General features: G+C 36.2%; 1 protein-coding gene across 1 annotated transcript; it reads left to right on the forward strand.

The window, feature by feature from the left end:
* Nucleotides 1-59: 59 nt before the first annotated feature.
* On the forward strand, nt 60-21,604 carry LOC126366876 (glutamine synthetase 2 cytoplasmic-like). The gene is made up of 7 exons (XM_050010208.1): nt 60-225; nt 9,184-9,345; nt 11,343-11,556; nt 12,823-12,895; nt 15,548-15,732; nt 18,358-18,497; nt 21,456-21,604. Exons 1-7 carry the CDS (start codon nt 60-62, stop codon nt 21,602-21,604), a joined length of 1,089 nt encoding a protein of 362 aa, XP_049866165.1.
* Nucleotides 21,605-24,423: the final 2,819 nt, after the last annotated feature.

Below are 24,423 nucleotides of genomic sequence, written 5' to 3' on the forward strand. Positions count from 1 at the left end.
TATTATATAGCAATAGATTGAAGAAGAATATTATGATTTTTCTTTATACAGGTTTAGACATGAATTCGGTGCCGATACCTCTGAACAAGGCTTCCATGCGGAAATATGAAGACTTGGAGGTGCCATGTGACAGCATTCTCGCCAACTTCGTGTGGGTGGATGGGTCAGGGATCTGCTTGCGATCCAAAGATAGGACCTTGGACTTCGTCCCCAAGTCCCATAAAGGTATTTTATTAATAAATATAATAACAGCTTAACACAGTTGGCTCGACCATTGCAGTTGGTCTACCAGTAAGTTCGGTGAGATGTGGATAGTTAGTTCATTTTCCAATGGATGTAGCTCTGACTACTCTATTTGGGATATAGTCGTGAGCTTATGTTATGTAAAATAATATTAATGGTTTACCTAAACTCACAGCCGTAACCCTTATTTGGTTGTAATTCATTACACCCTGTAGCCCCTATCTTGAGGGTAATTTGATACTGTTGCGATGTGTGTACGCGAAACAATCTTCCTTGACTGAAACAATATTCTAAGCGTTTCTTATGATAATATACTTCCGCTTATTTCTTTCCTGCTTTAAAATTGTATAAGTACCTACCTACATAACATCATCATCACTAATTTAAGAACCACGCTCTTGTCGGTGTAGCATTCTGCATTCTTGTCTATCAGCGGCCAATTCCTTCACTTCCTTATAAGACTCGACGTTCATCTTCTCATTGATCTGTTCCAAAAAAGAGAAAATAACCCAAATAAAAGAAAGGGGCAAATCTTGAGAGTTATTGAGAACAGAAGAGGCAAGATGATGACACTTAATAAGACATGACGAATTTATTAAAAACATCATAGAAGGAAAGCTACCTACAAGGAAAGAGAGGAAGGAGAAGACCAGAAAGAGCTTACATGTAACATAACATAAACAGCCTATAAGTATATGTCCTGCTGGGTACAGGCCTCCCCTTAATCACCCGGAGGCCGACGCATAGTCCAACACACGGCTCCTTTCCAACTACTAACCAAAACACCTCAACTTATATTTACTTACCAAGTAAAAAGTAGCTAAGTAAACATTATAAATTCTATATGGATGAAAAGGTTACCATCATTATAAATATACCTAGTTGTAAAGGGTACTTCAGCAAGCAATTTGTATAATTTATGTATAATGAAACTAAGAAACTAAATCAACGGTCATTACTTACTTGCTTAATGAACAAACATGTTAATAATAAATGGCTTTGGTCACAGAATGCCTTCTTAGGGCCTTGGCTCTACTGCAAGCGAAATATTGATAAGCGGAAATCTATACTCTTGTCCTGGAATTGTTCAGATTCCTACTATATTCCTCCTAACTATAAAAATTTCAATATTCGTTATGTAAATAGTTGAGAGTATGCTCGATTTTCTCTCCAGTTGATTGAAAGAACTCTACCTAGCTGAAAGACGGCTGTGTATTTTGCACGCTAACGAGGCGACTGGAGTAAAACCACAAGGAAAGAAAAATATTTAATATATTATTAAGATCAAAGACCCAAACACAGCAAAGATTTCATATTGATCCTGTCGTATGTAAATAAAAAGACACTGGTAGCCTGCGGCTAAATAGACACTAAACAAAGTATTTGTGCGCACATTAGGGATAATGAAAGCTTCTGAAAAACGCCAAAGTTTGTCGCATTAAAAAGTTAAACAGCACTTCATGGTTTTACCAAACTTCTTTTTTCCGTATGCACAACACATTTTATGGAAAACGCGACCGCCAACGCTTGTTGGTTATTCATTTATTTATCATCGTTCACTTAAGTAACATAATTAATGGTACGCCCGAGCTAAACAAATCTTCTATTCATTGCGCTGAGTGACAAAATTGTTGACGTGGAAGAAACTCAAATAAATAACAAAACGGAAATCCATTTCTAAGTGGTTATAAAGTCTTATTTAAGTTAATTTTTGGACTGGTATGTCACTTAATTATACCTCTAGTATTTATGGATACAATGAAAATTTGACATGTCTCTCTTTCCGACTCCCACCTTTGCGTTTTTTTTTTCAACCATAAAATATTATTATACAAATAGTGTTTTGGGGAATTTTGTTGAGAATGCTTTCATCTACTGTATCGGAATTTTCGATCTTGTAAATCATCGATGGCAGTGTCGATAGTATCGAAAGCTCATTTCGATCAATATTATCATCACAAAGCAATACTATTGCTTCTGACTATTGCAAGGATTATCGATAGTATACTATAGTTAGTTATTATCGACTGTAAAAAAATATACAGCGCTTGATTAAAAAAATGCGCCGAAAACTTGGGGTTGTTTACACAGCGGTATATACATTTAATAAAATCGTGTCAAATTAGGAAAGTATGCATCTTCTTATTACATATATTAGCGCGTGGTGCTTCGTAACGCGTTCGGGTTATACTGCGACTCCGATTGACCGGGAGCACTTGTTTTAGTGTATTTTAAAGTAAAATAATAATTTTGGTGAGTTTTACTGCTAACTGTTAAAATGTTTATACTATGATAACATGCACAATGTCATTACTTATTAGAAATATGATGTACCATCCTTCTTTTTTTGCTTTGAGCTTCTATTTTTGCAAGTTTTTACCATGCACTTCCCCGTCTTGCCAGTTCGGTGCCTAATCACGCACTGAGGTAAAGTACTGTTTTTGTTTTTTTGACGTGACTTATTGTAGATTTGCCGCAGATGGCATTAATTACTTGGCCGGACGAATGGGGAGCGCTGACGGCTCTCACCTGATACAATGTTTAAGAGAACAGGCCTGAGGGTGAACAGTTGGGCGCGAACCTCAGCTCAGGGCAGGGCGTCGTCTGAGAGCTCAGGGCGTCGTCTGAGAAGTACAGTACTGTCAACGTCGCTATATTAACAGTAACTTTGCGTTCCACGTTTTGAGCGCTGATGTTCAATCTACGGTAATAGGCAATCTATGGTTAAAAACCATTGATATATCGATAGGTAGTATCGATAGGCAACACTAATACATAATTTAGGTAATTAAGAATTGCTTTCATCATAAATAATAGATATAAGTAGATGAATGAATGATGATATAGTATACTGTAATCCCAAAGTGTAATTTGCGATACCAGGACCTTTCATAAATAGTTGAACGAGGAAAATGTAAGAAATAAATATAAAGTAATAAATAAGTATCTATGTGAAAATAATTTCTGTCTGTCTGTACTTTTTGACACCTCACTGCTAGAACCAATGAGTAGAATGCTAGCATAAAGTAAGCGAACAAATGAAAATTGTTTCGGAAAATCGTTAGGTATAGTCGTGAAATTACAATTTTCTGAGTACAATGAGATAAGGATGTTAAGTTTCAGAACTACGTAATGTCTGAAGGCTTAAAGCTGTTTGTGACGTAATTAGGCCCTTTGTTATGTGTGCGTGTGTGTGGATAGTATATTTCGATATAGGTATATAATTACTACAGTAAGCCCTAGTAACGGCCTCCACGGTCCAATTGTTAGAGTTTTACGCTTATGATCTGGAGGTCTCGGATTTGATTCCTGTTGAGGACATGTAGCGCAAATCACTTTGTGAGACCATTCCTAGTTTGGATATTTAATCGTTTACTTGTCCAATGGAACGTTAAGCCATTCGTCTTTGGCTACTAGTTAGGATTTGCCTCCAGCACGTGCTTAGTCGTTACATGAACCTGGGACCTCTAGCAACTCAATAATAACTTTGAAAGCAGAGTTGGTGAGGAAGAAGCTCGTAGGTATTCTCATTTAAGTATTTCGTCTGATTTAACGATACGTAGTCGTTACATGAGCCATGTCAGGGGCTCTGGCGGCTCAATAACAACCCTGACACCAGTGTTGCTGTAGTTGGTCATCCACCTCACAAACTCACACGATAGAAGAAGAAGTATTTTGTTTGTAAGTTTCGTAAGTGACATTGAATAACAATATGGTAGTTTTCAACTAGTCTAATCAGTTACTTTTTACTAAACAGCAATATACGAAATTACTATCGAATTTGTATGAAAAAGCAACCTGTGACGTCATAAAAAAATATAGATAAAATATTTATTTAGGTTTAAGACATTACATTAACAAATTGTACTGTATTCATGTGTTTTGTCTGATTGTTGAAATTTTAGTTCTGTGCAATAAAGTATATTTGATTTGATTTGATTTGATTAACTTCTTAATATTAAAATTTTAACGTATATGAAATGTAAGACTTAAAACTAAAACTAAAAAGGGGTCGTAAATGACAAAATGTCGCACTTATTATTAGATTTTTCTTTATTAAAATTCATAAATAAGTTAGTTACCTTCTCTAAACTAAACTAATAATTGATTTATTCATAAAAAAACAGAATGTAAATCCACCACAGGCTTCGTCAGTACCAACATTCATATTAAAAAAAATAAAATAAGGGAAAGCATATTCAATTCATACATAATAAAATCCGCACAAGCTTCGTCAAAATACAAAAACAAAACCACAATTGGCTTCGTCCAAAACTGCCTACTCCAGTAGCCCACCCCGGACCGCTTCCGGCTCAAAGCTACCCATTAAACTGGCCGCATTTCCACGTTGAACAGCCAGTGAAATGCGCTGAACCAAAAACGATCCGGAACGCGGATCATGGCCCTTCTCACGCAACCGCCTCCCCAGCTCCCTAACGAAATCCAGTGCCTCGCAACCCCATGGGCCCCCAGTCTCAACGGCAAAGGGCAAAAAGCAATAATTTGGACTCAAATTAGCCTTCCCTACCTACTCTTGCTCTTACTCTTTCTTCTTTTTTTTTATTACCTTCTCTTGTTCTTTTTCTATTTAGAAAAAAGAAAACGTTTCTTGTCACCTAGATCTGAAGATCTATCTTTATTTAGTTATCAGAATTTCATAATTTATCTTTGACCTAGGAAACTACTCAATTAATTTGGAAGGCCTCGCGTGTACAGCAGCTAACGTAAGTTTCAACGGTTTAGTGTGTGTTGTTGTGCGAACAGATTAATGAACAGATTAATAACTTTACTCGTATAATAGAGTGTCCTCGATCGCCCGATTGGCCCAACGCAAGCAACCAACCCGAACATTATACCTCGTTTCCACTAAGGGACAAACGGATACCTTGAATTAGATACTTAGGTGGACTTTGTTCAACTATCTCCAACTATAGGGCAAGTGTTTCAGGACATTAGATGTTGTCATCACAAATTGTGTCCAGTGAAAACGAAGCTTAACTATCCCACCGACTGTACCTTTGACATAGTTTTGGGATAAATTTCAATATGGTTTGTTTTGGTGTAATTTTCGCAATAATTCAACGAAATGCCGACATGAATCACGGATAGTTTATGGAATTAGAATAATTTAACAGTGACAAATACCCAATATTTTCCTTTTGAAATTCGAATAATAGTTTATTATTTCAGGATCACTACAGATTACGTAAATTACTGTAAAATGTTATATTTAAAATCCAGAATTCTAAAATCATACTACTATCGCTTGGGAACGTGATATGGTTGAGAAAGAAGAAGCGAGCAAAAGAACAAGTTTGAGTTAAAAATCTGTGGATATTTTAAAATTGAAACATTTCTTATATTTTGTAGACTAGAGTTTGGCACGGATGGTGGAATTGTACACGTTTTAAAAGAAGAAATAAAGAAAACATCGTATAAAAGAGATTGGTTAGGAATTTAAATGCAAGGATTATAATATCTAACGTATACAGCGCGGAGCTATATGAGAATATTTTAAATATCGAATTACGGTAAAGACTGTATGAAAATGTTTTCCATGCCCGTTCGAACATAGTGCGGTACGCAACCTTATATGATCTCCAAGTGTGTAGCTTAACTACGTCACGCCGCACGCCGTTACGACTCTGCCGTAAGTTAATATCTGTTTATAAATGATGGTTTCTATAAGATAATAATGAATGCTATCCGGGAAAATAGACAAATAATAAAAAAGCTCGCTTATGGAGAGGAATTGTATGGTATGCAGCCATGCGTAGACCTGTCGAGTACTATATAAATGCAGGCGAGTATTTTTTTGCAATTTTAATGTTTCCCATTTGGCGTGTTACGGAGTATGTCGGATTTTTAGCGCAAACAGGGCGTGAAAATTTTGACTAGAGATATTTTTATATCTAGTGGAATATAAAAACGGACAGATATTATGTACAAGGAAGCGATCGTATAAGGGTTTATTTTTCCCTTTTGAAGGTACGTAAACCTGAAAAGTGTAAGGAATAAAAATAAGCATGTCACTGGGTAGTCGACTTCTACGAAATGCCTGCAGTGCTAACATGCGCATCGTGATAAAAATGTATTACGGTTACTTTTTCGATTCTGTCGATAATGTGGTTTTTTTGATTGTGCTAACATGGCAAACCAAAAAAGTTCTGTCGTTCTGTCAAAACACTCATCATCAATTTAAGAGCCACGCTCTTGTCGGTGTAGCATTTTCCATTCCAGTCTATCAATGTCTACGTCGGTATCTCGACGTGATAAACGTTTATCGTGATGGTAATTTTATGGATTGTGATATGCATGTTAGGGAATATGACTAACTTACCGATACACTTATATACTTATAGACAAAATTTATCGACTCTATCGATAATTTTATCACGTCGCGCATGTTAGCCCTGCCCCGGGGTCTTTTATTTTCGTCTCTAGCATGAATGACAAGTATAAAATATATTACTTTACATTTTAAAGCAATTACCCTCATTTATTTTCCTACAAGCATTCTCGTATCGTATTAAGTTGGTTTCAATGAAATAGTGTTAAAAGCGCGGCCCTAGTGGCACGAAGCCAACGATGACAAAGGGGCTATCAAGTTCCCGGAGATAGTATATTAGTCTTCCGAGTCTTATCTACACTTTATAGGTTATTTTAATGTTATTTCATGGATGTGTACACATTACCCCAACGTTGCTATCGCTTCTCAAGTTACGGAATCAAGAGTGGTTGCGTCGACTAGCTCAATATATCCGGTAACCGCAATACGCAATTGATTGGGAATAGGAGCTTCGTTTTGTTAAGGGGATTTAATGATTTATAACTCGTTATTGAAGTTTTGAAATGTACTGATATGATATGATTTACATGTACGGTATTTTTTAATGCTCGTCGCGGTTCGATCGCACTCTTAGGGTGGTATTAAATAAACTAATAGTTTTGAGACTGCCCTCAAGATCATGTCAATGTGACAGTTCTAATGTAAAACCAGTGACTCTACATGATCTTGAAGGCAGTCTCGAAGCTGAGATTAGCTTATAAATACCACCCTTACTGTTGGTTAAGTGACAATACGGTTCAGACTCTTGCTATAATTGGCATCATTTTCCCTTCTGATTAGAATGCTAGATTGTACCTAGTCGTTTCTTTTAAAGTGTTGATTTCTAACCAATAGTGTTCGCGTAAAACTGGGGCAGTTACAAAAAATACCATTCTCCGAAAGTTTCCGGATGCTACCACTTTTTTATAGTGAGTTTAAATGGGATAAACCCTTTGATTTAATCTCGTTTTCCTTAAAAATAAACTCGGCTTCCTTGGGAAATCTTGATCTATATAGTGCCTCTGGACATATATCAAGATGCTGGGAGAATTGTCACTTATCTGCATCCAGACGCCAGTCAATGTCTCCTTGTAAATCTTGCTAACGTTGTACAACGGACACGACACTTACCATGTTAATCCGTTTAATACTGAGACATGCGTCACTCCAATTATGTACACTTAGTTGACACGATCAATGGTAAAATCTGCTCTATATGATGGGTTATAAGCCAAATAAAAGTGTTATGTAAGATTAATTCGGATTTTAATTTTCTAAAATGGAATTACAACCGGCGGCCATACAATTCAAAGAGCGAGAGAGGTTATAGACGTCAATGTCAGATTGACAATGACACCGTGTAACGTTCCATTATGCTGAAGTTTATTATTCTATAAAATATATCTAAACATATATCCCAACACATACCTATAAAATTGATAAGTACCTCGATCACCGACCTTATTTAACACCCATGACAAGAAATAGACACATGACGCATTATTGCTGCATGTGCAGTTTTCTAACAAATCATGCCACTTGCATACATTCGTAGCGACTTTTTAAGCTTCTTGACAATATGTGCGGAATCATAGCGTACGGGATGTAAGAATTTTTGCTTAGTATCGGTCCTTACAGAGTAAATAAGATCGACCAATCTACCGTTATAGTCATTTGTTTGCCAACAGAAACAATTCGTAAATGTCAACATTCCGTGCGCTCCAATTTTCTTCCTATTTTTCTCGTCTGAAGCGTAGAACGCATGCTACAACTTTCCAAATAAGCTTCTAGCAAGTTTCCTCTTCGATCAGACTTATTCTTTATTTAAACTCAAACTCAAAAATATCTTTATTCGGTTGGTAACATGTTACACTTTGATTATCGTAAATTTTTACACAAATGTTTTTTTTTGTCGTAAGTCTCATCCGCCTACAACTACTGCAGTTTCTCACAACCTGTCGCCGAGGAAAAGTAGCTGCAAGTAAAACCTCCGGGCCTTAAACAATTATTGATAGTTTCTCTGCCACGAGTTTCTATGTTGTTCCTAAACTGGAGTGAAAAAAAATGTTTTTAGCAATAGCTCCGCTATCTGTACCTTAGTTTTGTTTTATTGAGTTATTCAATAAAGTTTTTTGTATTTTTATCCGCCTTGATTGAGAAAAGTTTGCCACAGAAGAGGGGCGTTATAAACGGTTTACATGTATTACGTACATACATACATGTCGCACACAGATGTTGTTGTGCTCTGCCTGGTGTGTAGAGGATGGTAAAAAATACAGCGACTTTGAGTTGGCCACGTTATATTTGTAATTTATTAGGCACACACAATTATACATTATTTACAGTTCGTTGATCGTAGAAGAAGAAGGGAGATAAAGTATTGCTATTTTATGTATTAAAAGGTAAAAAATAATAATTTGTTGGATGTTGCCAACAATACATATAAGCTCAGGACTATATCCCAATGGGGTCCATCCGCATCACACACACATCACAGTTGGCTCGACCATTATAGAATACGGCTCACCACCTATCACGTTGGTCTAACAGAAAGCTAGGTGATGTGTGTGTACTTAGTTCACCTTGCGATGTATCTCATCGTGGTATTGCAGATCTACCAGTGTGGTATTTCGACGGGTACAACACGGACCAGGCGAGTGCGGACAACTCTGACACCTTCCTGTTCCCGGAGGTGCTGTACCACTGCCCCTTCCGACGAGGAAACCACCTGCTCGTCCTCGCTGATACGTACCAGTACAACTATCAACCTACGTGTGAGTTTACTTTGTTACTGTGTGTAACTTTTTTTTCCCACGCTCAAATTTCCTGACAGACTAGTTTCAATTAATTGCCCTGCGACAGTCGAGCAAAATAAATAACTCAAACTATGACTCAAACTTAATTTTAATTTAGCTGGACAGTTCCAAAAAGTAAATACCAGTTTAGTAAGTAAAGGTCGGCACTATTTATAAAATGACAAACTAAATTGAAAGTTAAGTTTTGTCCCCCAGAATCAGAACCATTGTCAGCCGGATCAATATTCGTTCGACTTACAACTTTTCTCTGTGCAGTCACAAATTACTTAATAGTTACGCGTAGTCCCCGGATTTGCCTTTTGTGTAGTAGTGAGCTTTTTACATTACATACGCGTTATTACGTATAGAGGTTTATATTTACATTAAATACGTCTATATAGATTTATTTATAGACGTATTTAATGTGTGCTTGCCCAAAATGTAATTTCCGGAAGGTGTCAAATTCATTCGGAGGACTACTAGACAATCAGAATATTCACATTGGAGTGAACAATCCACGAGTGACGAGAAGACAAAAATTTGCAGCACTTGGGGGCTTTAAGGTCACATTGAAGCAATTTATCTAAAAAAAAAATATTGCTTTTTGACATTAAATTTGTTGATATTGCGCATTTACTTTTATATGGGCAAATATCAAACTGCAATATTGTTTTAATTATAAGGTATCGGAGTCCACATCTTTAAACTCATCGTGTTTACAGATACTCTTTATGAATACACAAACCTCTCTCTCTCTCTCTTTATACTCGTAGGTATAATAGGGATGATATTATGAAAACCATCTGAGCTTTACTCCTCCTGTAACATTGGCTGTTAGAATTTATCTTTGACTTATCTTTGAATGTCAAAAGCTAATAATTAGCTTAATATAATTAACAATTATTGTTAGTAGTGTAAAGTTGCAAATTGTCATCTAGATATCCAGGAAATGCGGAGCGTTTCTAGAAAATATAACATCACGACGTCCCTTTTCCATTTTAATAAACCTTTATTTTAAATAAAGTTTCCCCCGCCGGTTGTTATCTTTTACTGTTTTTTATTTTAATCTTTGCCGCAAACATTAAAATCTGCATCTGCATTTCCTTGACTTTAACGCAATTAAAAGCTTACGCCATGAGGATTTATCTCTTTGCCTTTGTGATAAGAAAAAATATTACCTATATTATATGAAAAGAGACATTTGGGTAATGGGGTTCTAAAACACCCTTTGTTGAGAGTTAAATATAAATTTACATAAACATGAACACTTAACGGGTTTTTGTTAAAAGTTGAGAAACTCGAAAATATCTTAATTAGCTTTGTTCCTTTTGTTTATTAAATGCAATTTAAATGCATTCTGATGAATTTTATTACTCTCAGTTTTTTTTTAAATACTTTCCTTGAAATCCAAGGTAGTAAAGATATAGTTGGGGGAGGCCTATGCCCAGCAGTATGCGTCGTACGGCTGATGATGATGAAAGATATAGTAAGCTATTATTGATGCACTTCTTGGCGGAAGACACGCTTAAGTTACTTAATTAGAATGGAAATGTGAAATGAAATGTGATCTAATAAAATAAAACTTAATATTAATATAACCTCCAGAGACCGCGATCAATCAATCAATCAAATATACTGTATTGCATGCTTTCGTGAGAACATTTTGAGGCTGATTTTCAGTATATTAAAGCCGCTGACTTGAGCCAAATCAATCGTTGCCGTTTCTCAACATTTCTACAGACATCTTTCGTTCGTTCGTCGTTTGCCGCTCTAGGATTGGCTTGCACAGCCACGAAACAAAGTGCATTTCTTCGAGGCAATGACGTTATAAATCGTCTGAAATAAGACTTATAAGGCCAATGATGATTTGACAGATATCAGTGTTAGGATTTCTTGCTTTCTATTGATTCATAGACCACAGCCCGGGCGTCGGTATACTCCAAATCCGATACGCAATGTTATCACTTTTGTTACAGCTACTAACTACCGCAAGGAATGTGTCATGCAATGCGAAAAAGCAGAAGTGGAGGAGCCGTGGTTTGGCTTCAACCAGGAGTTTATGCTGCTGAATACGGATGGTCGTCCATTGGGGTGGCCACCAGGCGGCTTCCCAGCCCCTCCCGGCCCCTACTACTGCGCTATCGGGGCTAACAAGATCGTTGCCAGAGACCTCATGGAGGCTTTCTACAGGTGCATTACATACAAACATTACAAATAAGGGCGCTGGCTGAACCGTTAATGTCGCGCGATTAATTTGAAGGCGCTATAATTCTTAATACTCACTAATTCCCTCTCGAAACGAATATCAGGAAATGCTACAGGGTTTCTTTGATGTGTTATGACTCTAAACAGTGTAAGTCACCTGACTTGGTGTTACACAGATGACTTGCACGTACATACGTACAGTTGGGTGTGTTTTTTGAAATTTTAATTTCGTAATATCTCTCTTCTATCGTGTGGGTTGTGAAGTGAATTACCAACCTCATCAATTCTGGTGTTAGGGTTACTATTAAAGGCCCCTGACATGGTTCAGGTACCGACTACTTACTTACATCAGTAAATAGTATCCGGTTACAACTTAACGTGCCTTCCGAAGCACGGATCATCTTACTTTTTGGACAATCAGGTGATCAGCCTGTAATGTCATAACCAAACTAAGGAAGTGATTTTTGTGATATGTCCCTACCGGGATTCGAACCTGGGACCTCCGGATCGTGAGCCCAACGGTCAACCACTGGACCACGGAGGCCGTTATTTTGTAATATTCAAACTGATATCTCTGTACATAAATATGACATCTAAATACTATAAACACACGGTGCAGTTTAACAGAGTTAATTAAAAGTAAAAGATATTTTTTTTGGATTATTTTGTAAATATAGTGTAATATATTCAAATATCTCCGCATATGGAAATAACGACCTACAAACCCACGCACTATGAGCATTTCAATCGTCATCTCCTTTGATCACATAAGTTTCCGGGCGGTAAATAAGTATAAAGTATTTATGTTACTATAAGTTATTTCTTACTTACCTTTTTACTGCTTTATATTTATAAAAATGTTGTAAGCCAACCACTAATGCGAATACAGCTGGGCAATTTATATTCTAAAAATAAATTCTTTCTACTTATTGATACGATTTGACAATAAATACATTGGTGAGAAATACAATTATAGCCCGCCTATGAAAAGGGAGAAAAATTGAATTTTTTGGTACATTGAATTGGGAAATTGAATTTTGAAGGACGTATCCTAAACAACGAAATGAATAGTATCCTCACTACCGCGAGCAAAATTATTGGTAGTACAACAATCACAAATAAAAAAATAAATAAGTAATAATGTTTCAAAATTAAATTTATTTTATGTAAATTAGTCTGTACAATTCGGCCCTAAATACCTTTTAATTTATTGAGGAGCGATTTTGACATAAAAAGTAATGTTTCCTACAGATGTTGCCTCTACGCGGGGGTGAAGATGAATGGAATTAATTCTGGCACTACGCCCTCGCAGTGGAACTTCCAGGTAAAGGCGTAGAGTTTATTATATTGTAAAATATAATATTGTGTAATAGCTTTCTTATAGTATATTAACAGATTAAATGCTCTGAATTTATATACCCTCGGGCAATTTGAGGTTTGCATGATAATTATACAGAATACTATCTAACCACAAGGCAAACATGCTGGAAATGTAAACAGAACAGTGAATTTCCATGTCCGAATTCTAGATATCTGACAACTGTAAGTATGTAGGTAGGACCTACTTAAACCAATAGGCTAATAATTGACACCCAGTCAACAAGATACTTTTTACGAAATGTTAGTAAAAAAAATCTATGGGATTTGTATGACAAAAGGGACGTGAGACATCATCAATAAAAGCTGTCAAACGTCGTACTCATTGTTACTTAATTCATAAAAGTCAAAAATAATTATTCAAATGAAAAATGAGATTGGTTTTTGATCAGCTCAGACTGGCTTCTATTTCTAAATTAGCTTTTTATAGTTTATCGTTGATTGATTTTTGATCATCTTAGACTGGCTTACTATATTTCAAGGTCTAGATTAGCATTTTCTAATATATCGTTGACTCATAGAGACAGTGAAGTTATCGATAAAGCTTTATGCAAATTATTATGTTATGAAAGAAAACATGTTATCATTTGAACTACAACATTAAAATCTTTATTTTGTGTCTTAATCTTGTAAATCTTTTTTCAGAACCAACCCAAATTACCTCGCGAAATTATCAAAAATATTTTTAATAACTTAGAACCTTACGCTAAATTAATAATTAATAAATTAAAGTCAAGTCTTTATTGGCCGCTCACTGAAAAAGGTTGTTACATGTAATCCTATATCGAGTAGTCGCTTAGAACAATTCAAAGATAATATATATTATGTTAAACAAATTACCAGAGCTTCCTCACTGTGATGACCCGTTATATACCTCACTATTTAATGTAACTAAATCAGAATTTATGAAGTATTTACGGCAAAAACAGTAAAGAAAGTAGACACACTTATGTTTGGGCGAACTTATCCATTATGATTATAATAGGGAAAAGACTAAGTATATTTTCAGACCGCTGTGTATTTAAATTATCCGCGATTTTGCGGGCTTCACGTGCCTAAGCACTCGTGAAATGAAAATGTCCTCTAAGTATTTTTACGGCCTGTCAGAGCCTCTAATCTAATCTCTTTTGTTTCTTCTTTTCTTTAGTATTAAATGGTCTGAAGCTAAACAATAATAACTTGAGCCACTTTTTATTCCTTCGGTTGCAGACTGATAGACAGACTCTTAACAAGGATCAGTGATCAAAGAACTGTAAACAGATTATTGAAAATTATCCGGCTAATTGCTCCGCATTACAAAACGGCCCTGTTTTTGACAACGGCTAGTCGTAATTATAATACGGCGGAATATAAAATCCAGCTGCGACATGTCCACAAACAATCTGAACAAGTAGAATCAATTTGCTTGTCAGACCGTTAAGCTTTTAGTGCGTCTGCTAGTCATTTCCTCGCCTGATTCAAACTATTTCTTGTTTGTCATTCTAACTAATAGGTCAAAGTAGCCCAAGCAATTAGTATTCATTCACTATAAAAATAGTGATACTATATAAAATGTACCTATAGTAAATTTTAAGTATTCACGCACAGAAATAATAGTGAAGAGAGATAGTTACACCTACAACATTTTCCACGTAACTAGTACTCACCTCGCTTGGTCATTTTTTAATGATAGAAAAAAAAAACAATAAATTTTGGGGGTCCCCATACATAGAACTGAAACTCAAAAAAAATTTTTTCATCAAACCCATACGTGTGGGGTATCTATGGATAGGTCTTCCAAAATGGTAAATAAACTGAATAGTTTGCGCGAGAGGCACTTCCAAAGTGGTAAAATGTGTGTCCCCCCCTGTAACTTCTAAAATAAGAGGAGGATAAAACTAAAAAAAATATATATTATATGATGTAGATTAGCATGCAAACTACCAACGAAAATTGGTTTGAACCAGATCTAGTAAGTAGTTTTTTTTAATATATCGTAAATCGTAAACCGTCATTTACTTTTATATTATGTTACTTGCTGTTACGGAACCCTTCATGGGCGGGTCCGACTTGCACTTGGCCGCTTTTTATCTTTCAAATATATTTCCTCTCAGACGACGCCCTGAGCCGAGGTTCCCGCCCAACTGGGCACCCTCAGACCTGTTGTCTTAAACGTTGTACCTTCAGCGCTCCCCATTTGTCCGGCCAAGTAGTTAATGCCATCTGCAGCAAATCTACAATAAGTCACGTCAAAAAAAAGCTTGGTCATCTCGTGGCCACGCGGTTGACCCACGGTCACAACGAGCGGAAAAACAAATTAATAATGTACGATTGATTTTCCTTACAATAAATTAAGTGTTTTGTTTTGTACCTACCTCCAAATGTGTACATATATTTTTTTCTGTATTTATAGCAGTAAAGGTATATAATCTACTTAGGTTATATAACAAATGCTAATACGTATCTGGGTTTGTTGATTACATTATGATCCTAAAGTGTGAAATTACAACCAGTCTGGCGTTTCACGACTGAGACCTTAACCGGTATCACAACCCAACCTAACTTAACTAATGTTAGGGTTAATATTGGCGTTAAATTACTATTTCCTATTTACCACTAGATTGGCCCGTGTCCTGGAATAAGGGCAGCGGATGATCTGTGGCTAGCGCGATACATCTTAGCGAGGTTGGCAGAGGAGTACGGAGCCATTGTCACCTTCGAGCCGCAGCCAGTTCCCGACTGGCCTGGCAACGGCACCTTCCTCTACTTCTCCTCTAAAGACATGAGAGAAGACGACGGTATCTTGTGAGTAATTCTTTTTTTTATACATTATACTGAATAAAATTACATTTATTTCCCACTGGGACGCAGATAGCAAAGATAGATTTTCGTTTGTTTTGAAGCTGACCGACTTCTCTTGCTTCTTCGACTTTCATCATTTGATTTCATATATGTTTTTCTCTTCATGGAATTTTAATAACATTAAGTAAAAAGCCCAGCACCAGTAACAAACGATCACTTTCGAGAGGATATAAGGTAATGTGTCATAAAAACACAAAATTGACTAACAATATTGCATGCATCCATTTTGTCTGTGTAGGGAAAAACCTGTTCGGTAAACATTCAAATTTGTTATCTAATCAGCCGAAAAAACCTCCGCTTCGGTTGATGTCGTTAGAGGAAAATGTTACGTCAAAAAACGTCGAGTATAATACTTAAAGAAGCACTTCCACTAAGTACCTAATCCATGGAATTCACCCTGCTAGTGACGAAGTAAAGAATTCCGCCTCAAATCTTATAAGGAAATCAGATGTAGGTAACATAATATTTTATTATTAAACTACGTGTAAACATATTTACATTATTTTGAAAGCTTATTGGTGTTGTGAAACAAATACATAGGTAATGATAGAATATTTTTTGACATACCAAACGGTATATTTTCCTTGAATGACATTCATTACTTCTCTCTCTTTATTTTAGAGCTGCGCTCTTGTCGGTGGAATAATCGCCTTCATTACTCTATAGGTAGGGCGTGTAGATCGGTGGTTGCCCCAATCGCCTTCCGTTCCGCAGTACACCAACCAATTTCTCAATCGGTGATGTTCTAGCTAGAGCCCTACCAGAATCCATTTCCTCGGTCTCCATCCAGTACTGATACCGCTGCTGCCCGGCATCAGGGGCGCGCTTTTGAAGTAGCGGCGCCTACTCGCTACGTCACAAGATCGTCATAGAACCTAAGTAGCATTTTATAGCTTAGCCCGTCCCAGTGAGCTACCCACTACGTTCTGCTATTCCTGTCGCTGTTTGGTCGGTGACTGCTTATTTTTATATTCGCAGCCAACCATCATATCTGATGGCCGTTCCACTATCCGCCACCTGTGGACTCCGTCGATGGCCTACAGCTCAGCCTACTAAACATTCATTACTTGACCCACAAATATTCCGATCACTCAGCGCTCTTACCCGGTAAAACTTTAAGGTGACACCCCACCCGGGTGTGTCACCTTACGAAGACACTAGATACTACGGAGATACTAGAGATGGGGTGTAGTTACTTCGTCAGAATCCTATGACTACCTGTCCCAATCTAAGCGGGGTCAGCACAACAAGTATTTCTCTTCCATTCATTCAGTCGACATCTCGATATTCACACCTTTTACACAGATATCGATTTAAGTCCAATACCTACTTATATGGTTTTCAAAATAACATCAAAATAAGAATGATTGAACGTGTATATTTATTTCGTGGTAGCACAAGAAAATGAAACTCAAATTTTCAGGATTATCTCCAACGGCTTTATACTTCTTACCTCGGGTGTAATCTAAGCCGACTGTCAGCGGAAGTAATTGAATTGTGTGTTATGGTTGTCGAAGTATCGATAGTTTTATAATCGATAGTTTACACTAATTGACAGAGTGAAATACTATGTCTACTGCCTATTGAGGCTCGCGGAAACAATGCTATTGATAGTATCGATCGTTTGAGCTATCAATAGTTTGAAATTATAGTATGTATCAAACTATCGACAGCTTTCGTAAATTTCAACAATATCTTAGTTATCAAAACTATTGATAACTGTAGACTAAAGACTAATTATCGACAGTCGACTAACGATCGCCTTCACTACTGTGAATGAAAATAAATGAATACGTTTAGGGCAGCAAATGAGAGTCATTTCGGACTCATTTTATTCCCAATCTAATCGTCAAGGACCATTTATAAGTAACAAGCCCTTGAGATTGCGTGTTAAAGTCTCTGTTGTAAAAAGTCGTTCAATTTTATTCCCGGCTATTAGTGAGATTGCATTAAAGGTTTAAGCGAATTAAATAGACCTTTTATTTTATAATTATTCCGATTTATTGAATTTTGGTGAGGTTTTTTTTTTTTTTAAATTAATCAATACTAAGGTAATAGAGGGGTAAAGTCATTCAAGCTATTATTACTAGTAGGTAACACAGATCATTAGCTCAGCGCTTCAAAGTTAAGCAGCTTCATAGAATAAAGAATGCAGTGCATACCACAATTGACTTAACCACTAACTTATTAACCTGTTTACGCGATGTAGATGGTCCAATTGTACCGTAGCTCTAGAAATTAAAAAAAAAGTCTTATTGTTGATGATAAGTAGCCTAGATCCCACTGCTGGGCATAGGCCTCCCCATTCAATCAACCAGAGGGTTAAGGAGCGTATTCCACCAAGGATTAGTGAAGGAATGTTTTATAACAACAATAAAATTAAAATAAATAAAATTAAAATGATATAAATTAAAAAAAAATGATTAAAATTGAAATGATTATATTTGAGGGGAGGCCTGTGCAGTGGGACGTACCTATATAGGCTGGTTATGTTTTAAAATTAAAATACTAACATCCGAAAGAGATAGCTTACGAAAAGCGTTGAATGGGGATTTGTTGACATTCCAGAGTGATCGAGCGGATGATTGATAAGCTGGCGCGGCGTCACGGCGCCCACATCAACGAGTACGACGCAAACGACGGCGCAGACAACGCCAAGCGGCTCACCGGCAAAAATGGAATGCCACACATTAAGGACTTTACTGCAGGTTCGTGGTTTTGTGGTTGGCTTTTCCTGCTCTCGTGTGGGTTGTGGGAACAAAAATCGAAACTGTTCTTCTATCGTGTGGGTTGTGAGGTGGATTACCAACCAGAGTACACCCCGGCCCTTCTAGTGACGTCATTGGTGTAGGATTGTTCGTAACAGGACTAAGCATATTTAAACGCCAACGCTTCTTTGCAATCGATCGATGTAATATCTAAGACAATGTCGAATTGTTGAAAATGATCATGCACATCGTTCTAAATGTGATTCTAGGAAAGAGCACCCTGTTACCTTCTTGAATCGCCACTTTTATGTTGTTATTTGCGAAAACATAAAATATACATCGCCTGTCACCATAGAGCAACATGGGCTTCCGGCCTGTTACTAACGGAAAGTATGACAATCCATTGACATTTTCCCGAAAAAATATTACAAATTATTTATTGTAATGGAATGGGTGCCGATATTATTCGGCAGCGAGATTCTTAAGTATTTTTGTGTTAGAAATAGAAATACGGCAAAGAGAAATACGTAGGTAATCACTGTGTAATCTGTTTCTTTGTTAACAGACAGATTTCATTTGCAGATATTTAAATAATACTTAGCTTATTAAATATTTAGGTGTTTCTAATTTACTGTGATTAATTACTAGATGGCTGATTTAAATCTAATGTAGACACGAAGAATGACCGGCAAAACATTTTATAATTTACTTGAAATGAGTTAAGTTACCTAAAACTAGTTCATCTAGCGATAGATGTAGATCTGAATTACCTAATTGAGAATATAGTCGTGGCTTATGTTACATTATAATACTTAAAATTATTTATATGTTTATCTAAACATTATTTTCATGTTAAAATTGTAACTAAAAAGAACCGTACACCATCCTAAAATGTTGATATTTTGAAATGTGTCCTCGACTAATATTTATAGGTTGTATTTATACTATTATCTATACTTATATGTTTACCAGGCTGCTACATTCACCCTAATAGTAAATAGAAAGGTTACTGGAGTTTGCCCTGGTTTCGTTCGGATCTCGGATGACAAAACATCAGCTAAGTTTATTTAGCTCTAATGTTTTACGAGCCGAATATGAACCTTTAACATTGATACACTTACAAACATGTAAGTATTTTTGATTGATTTTTATGGCTGAATAGATTTTGATATTTGAGATGTAGACGGATCGTACCGGATTTATACAATGCAAAGTAAGGGACTTTGCGCGGTACATCACCGGCGTTAAGCTTGCAGAAAATTTACGAAGTTTTGAAATATTACTAATGTACATTTTTTTTGTTTAATATGTATTTATGGCATGCCAGTACAAACCCAAGACGGTTTATTGGTATATCTGCATTATTCCATGTATATCTATATTTTTTGGTTAAATAAAAAAAATCCAACTGTGTTTGAAACTCTTTAATAATGTTTTAAATTAAACTACAACGCAGTAACGTGCTTTACAGCACACGTATCGGGTTAATTCATTGCTAAAAAATTTCCCTCTTTCTAAATAAAAATACTCAATGTTTGAACAAACACGTTATTATAATATTTATAAAGAAAAGTCTAAAATAGCAGAGAAATACGGCTTTATCATTATGTGATGTATGTAAGTAGATTTGTCCTAGTGTATTATTTATGTATGAAGGTAGTCCTTTTCGATTAAACTGCGAGTAGCGTTTAGACGTGTTTTCTTGTGTGCTTCCTGGTTCCCGTGATTCCCTGGATAAATACTTCTCACATTAAAAGCGATCTCTGCTTTTGCTAACATTAAGCATTCATTTAGTTTTGAAGAATGAATTAACTCATTTATTCACATTAACGTGTGAAGTAGAATATTTACATAAAACGTTCCCTAGTGCCGTTAACAAAAATGCTTTCACCTGATTCGTGATATTGTTAGAAATAATCTACAGGTATTTACTTGACTGCGAAAACAGAAGCAATTTTCGACGGAGGATGAACCGTATGGAACGTCGCGTCGGAATTTACGAATTCCTTTGAGTTGTCATAACAATGTTTGGCATGAAATGACATGAATAATCAAATTCCATATAAAGCAATAAATTCAAATACTTCCTCCGGTTCCGCTCAAGTGGACGCGCTGAGCTTTAAGATCTAAAGGGCGTATCCTATGACCACGACGCTTGCAGCATTGCAAGGGCATTTTGTTCTTATTGTTTTGTTATCGTCCTCGTCGTTAACGACTTATTGTTAAAGAACACCGTGAACATCGTAAAGGCAAATCGTAACAGCAAAACCCATTCAACGGTTCCCGAGATACCCGAACAAACATAAAACAGATTTTCCTTATACACATACAGGTGTATGTGTGTACAAATAATAAAAATAAATATAAATAAACACATAACATACATACATAAACAGCCTATATACGTCCCATTGCTGGGCACAGGCCTCCCCTCAATCAACCGGAGGGGGTATGGAGCATACTCCACCACGCTGCTCCACTGCTGGTATCTAAAGGGCGTATCCTATGACCACGACGCTTGCAGCATTGCAAGGGCATTTTGTTCTTATTGTTTTGTTATCGTCCTCGTCGTTAACGACTTATTGTTAAAGAACACCGTGAACATCGTAAAGGCAAATCGTAACAGCAAAACCCATTCAACGGTTCCCGAGATACCCGAACAAACATAAAACAGATTTTCCTTATACACATACAGGATGTTAGTGACATCGTAACGAAAACTTTGAGGGTTAATTCAGACCATCATTCTGAGTTGATATCAAGAGGAATTTTCCGTCGCTAAAGTATGGAACTGAAATTAATAAAATAATATACAAAAAAAATCATAAATTTTCCGACTGGAAATGCCACCTGATATCAACTCAAATCATGGCCTGAATAATCCCCCTCAGTATTCGTTACGATGTCACTAACACCATATAGTACCAATTGGTGATTACTTACGTTTTGTCCATCCAGGAGTGGCGAACAGATGTTGTGCTGTGAGGATTCCCCGCCAGGTGTCTGAGGACAAGCGAGGATACCTTGAGGACCGGCGGCCAGCTGCCAACGCCGACCCTTACCGCGTCATTTCCATCATGCTCAAAACCTGCATCTTTGATGAATAATACCCCCACATGAGCGCCTTCAAACTCATGCTACTGCTGCACTTCTTCATAAATCCACACAAGAAATCAACCGCGACAGCAGCGCTCTAATCTGAAGGTGCACGGGTGTTTGTACTTCATCACAAAGTACCTACTTAAGTATAAATCCGGCGCCAAAAGATGTGTAAACTTGAGGTAAAATTATATTCAATGTAATTAGATAAATGAGTATGTGATGAATTTACGCTGTGCTAGAGTGTACATTGACAATAATCGTATCGTTTTCTTACACTTCGTTTTAAGCTTTTAGTATAACGTATTGTGAAATAATGTTTATAGATGCTTACTTTTGTTTCTATAAATTTATGCCGTTATAATAAACTTTCTTAGTCTGTTATAAGAGTATTTTACTTGTACAAAGCAGTTTGATATGGAAGAAAAAGTTTATCGGCGAAAATAGTTGGATGACAAGGTGTTTTTTTTTAATTTACTCAAATACAAACAAAACAGTCCGCGTCAAATTTAACAGTATATTCCAAAAGTTCATATGTCCTTTCAATATAAAGTTTTGTTTTAATTTTGTTTACGAAGCGACTTGGTAAACTCATCATTCATTCAATGCATTCTCACTCAAAGGTTCTTCGTCACAGATTCAATGAAGTTTAACTTTGTTCAAATTCAAATAAAAACAAACGATTGTGTGGTTAAACTCGTTTAACAACTCGTCGCTTCCTTGAGCTTTCGGTGAAAAATTCGTGATGGTAATTCTAATACGAGTCTACCACATTTTTTGGAATATAACACAATCACAGAATCACCTACGTAATTGTAGGTTTTAAGGATGTTGAAAGAAATCTTTATACATAGGGTTTAAGCCCCTTCTTATAAAGTGTGAGTAACAAAACGTCTAACAGAATGCGTCAGAGTGTGTGTGGCGACTGACCGCCCACGTTGAATGATTGAATCAGATAAAACAGAATCTGAAAAGAACATTCTACGAAACGAATGAAAAAGCAATCTCTGTTTACTGATAGACTTGGCACTGTTTACCGTTCGTTTAACATTTTATTGCCAAAAAAACGTTAATCCTAGTAAAATGAAATGTAAAACTCGCCTCAACTTTTGTAATAACATCTCTTGTTTAACTTCAATGTCATAATGCGCGAAATGTTCGCGAGAAACAATATTAAATAGTTTTAATGAAATGTTCAGATTGTTAGCTACCATCCCCACAACGCAGTGGGTGTTATATTGTAACACAAGGATGTGCGATGTTATTAGTTGTGCGAATACTTACTAAGATTCCTGCGAGTTGGTAAGACACGTTACAAAAAAATCGACCTTAGACCAAGTTTTGATGACGTTATACATCATTTCATGAAAATTCGACGTTTGTAAAAACTTCTATATCAAACGTGATACTGGCAGAATTGTGACCACACAGAAGCCATTCATCAAGAATTGAATTGAATTGAAAAACTTCTATAATTCGCCATATTATCTTAATCTTTTTGTAATGAGTTATTTTATTGCTACACTATCTGGAAATTATATGGTAATGTGTTGTTGACTTTGTGTTTCTGGTAACAATAGGTTTTTTCTCATATAATATATTAAATTTAATGCAACAGAACGTGTAAGTCCTTGCTGTACTAATCTGTTAATTTGTAAATGAGATAGAAAATAGATAGATCCTATTAATATAAATAATTATAATCTTTCTTAACTACTTAGCTATTTATTATCTAATTCCGCCGTTCATGGTTTAGAAACAAATGGTGATTTAAATTATTATTGGTATGTAAAGTACAATTTATTAAAAGGTAAGTAAACTATTCGAGTCCCCTGATCATATCTGATATAAACTTAAATGGTGTCTGCCATTTAACGAAAAAGGGCATTATTTATATTATATAAACGAGTTTTCCCTTGGGACAGCTTTACGTGCTCTTAGAAAAAATCCTAAATATTATTTATTTGTTTATTTATTTAACAGAAACAAAGTCTTAAAGACAACTTGATGACACACAAAACAGACGAACGGTTCAGCTTATTTCTAAAAGAAAACATCTTCCAGCAGACTGGTATTATGTATTTGTATTATTCACAAACGAATTACTTATCTACAAATGTTTATTGTTCCCTTTTTATGCTTCTTTGATATATTAACTTCTGTATGGAACTAAATAAATATTTTTCGACACTCGCGGGCGTTTCTAGTCTTCTCTTTATTGTTCTTGTACACACAAAGGATAAAAGTGTATACGTTTGGCTTGGCTTCTTGCCAGTATCTCGGAAATACCGAAGATTTCAAAGCTTTATTGTAAAGAAGCTGCTTTTAATTTTGTATCGATCATTTTGTGATTTTTTTGACTGACTGTGCTATTAGTTGGTGCTGGTTTATCTACTCCCATTAATTGTCGATACGTGATAGCGTTCTCGGACGCGACCGGGGTGAGCGTTGACGAAAATTGACGTTTGGTCTTCATCAGCTCGGGTTCAACACCAATGTTGGTGTGAGCGCCATCCTGCAGGCGCAGCACACGGCTCGACAGGCGCTTGTTATTGCTCAGGTCAACGTTGAATGGTGCAGAAGTCATTTTAAATAGTATTATTTATTTTTCTTCTAGCTCTCCTGTACTGTCTGCTTTCGCTGATAGACATGATTGCTCTGCAGCTGTGTCATGACTTCCTATGTATGATAATAAAATGTTTCATTTTGTCCTACTATCACGAGACATACTTACCTGGTTAGCGTCAGAACCCCTGGATCAAGGGCGAAATTTTATGTTTGGAGACTATCAAAGTTAACTTAAAAGTATACCTTTTTGATAATATTT

The sequence above is a fragment of the Pectinophora gossypiella genome, chromosome 5 (assembly GCF_024362695.1).
Source record: "Pectinophora gossypiella chromosome 5, ilPecGoss1.1, whole genome shotgun sequence".
Lineage (NCBI taxonomy): Eukaryota > Metazoa > Arthropoda > Insecta > Lepidoptera > Gelechiidae > Pectinophora > Pectinophora gossypiella.

Excerpts from the sequence above, each read along its gene's own strand:
- LOC126366876 (XM_050010208.1), top strand. The coding sequence starts at position 60 with ATGAATTCGGTGCCGATACCTCTGAACAAGGCTTCCATGCGGAAATAT. Across the intron at positions 9,346-11,342 it reads GTACAACTATCAACCTACGT|CTACTAACTACCGCAAGGAA; the intron begins GTGAGTTTACTT and ends CTTTTGTTACAG. Across the intron at positions 11,557-12,822 it reads CTCATGGAGGCTTTCTACAG|ATGTTGCCTCTACGCGGGGG; the intron begins GTGCATTACATA and ends TGTTTCCTACAG.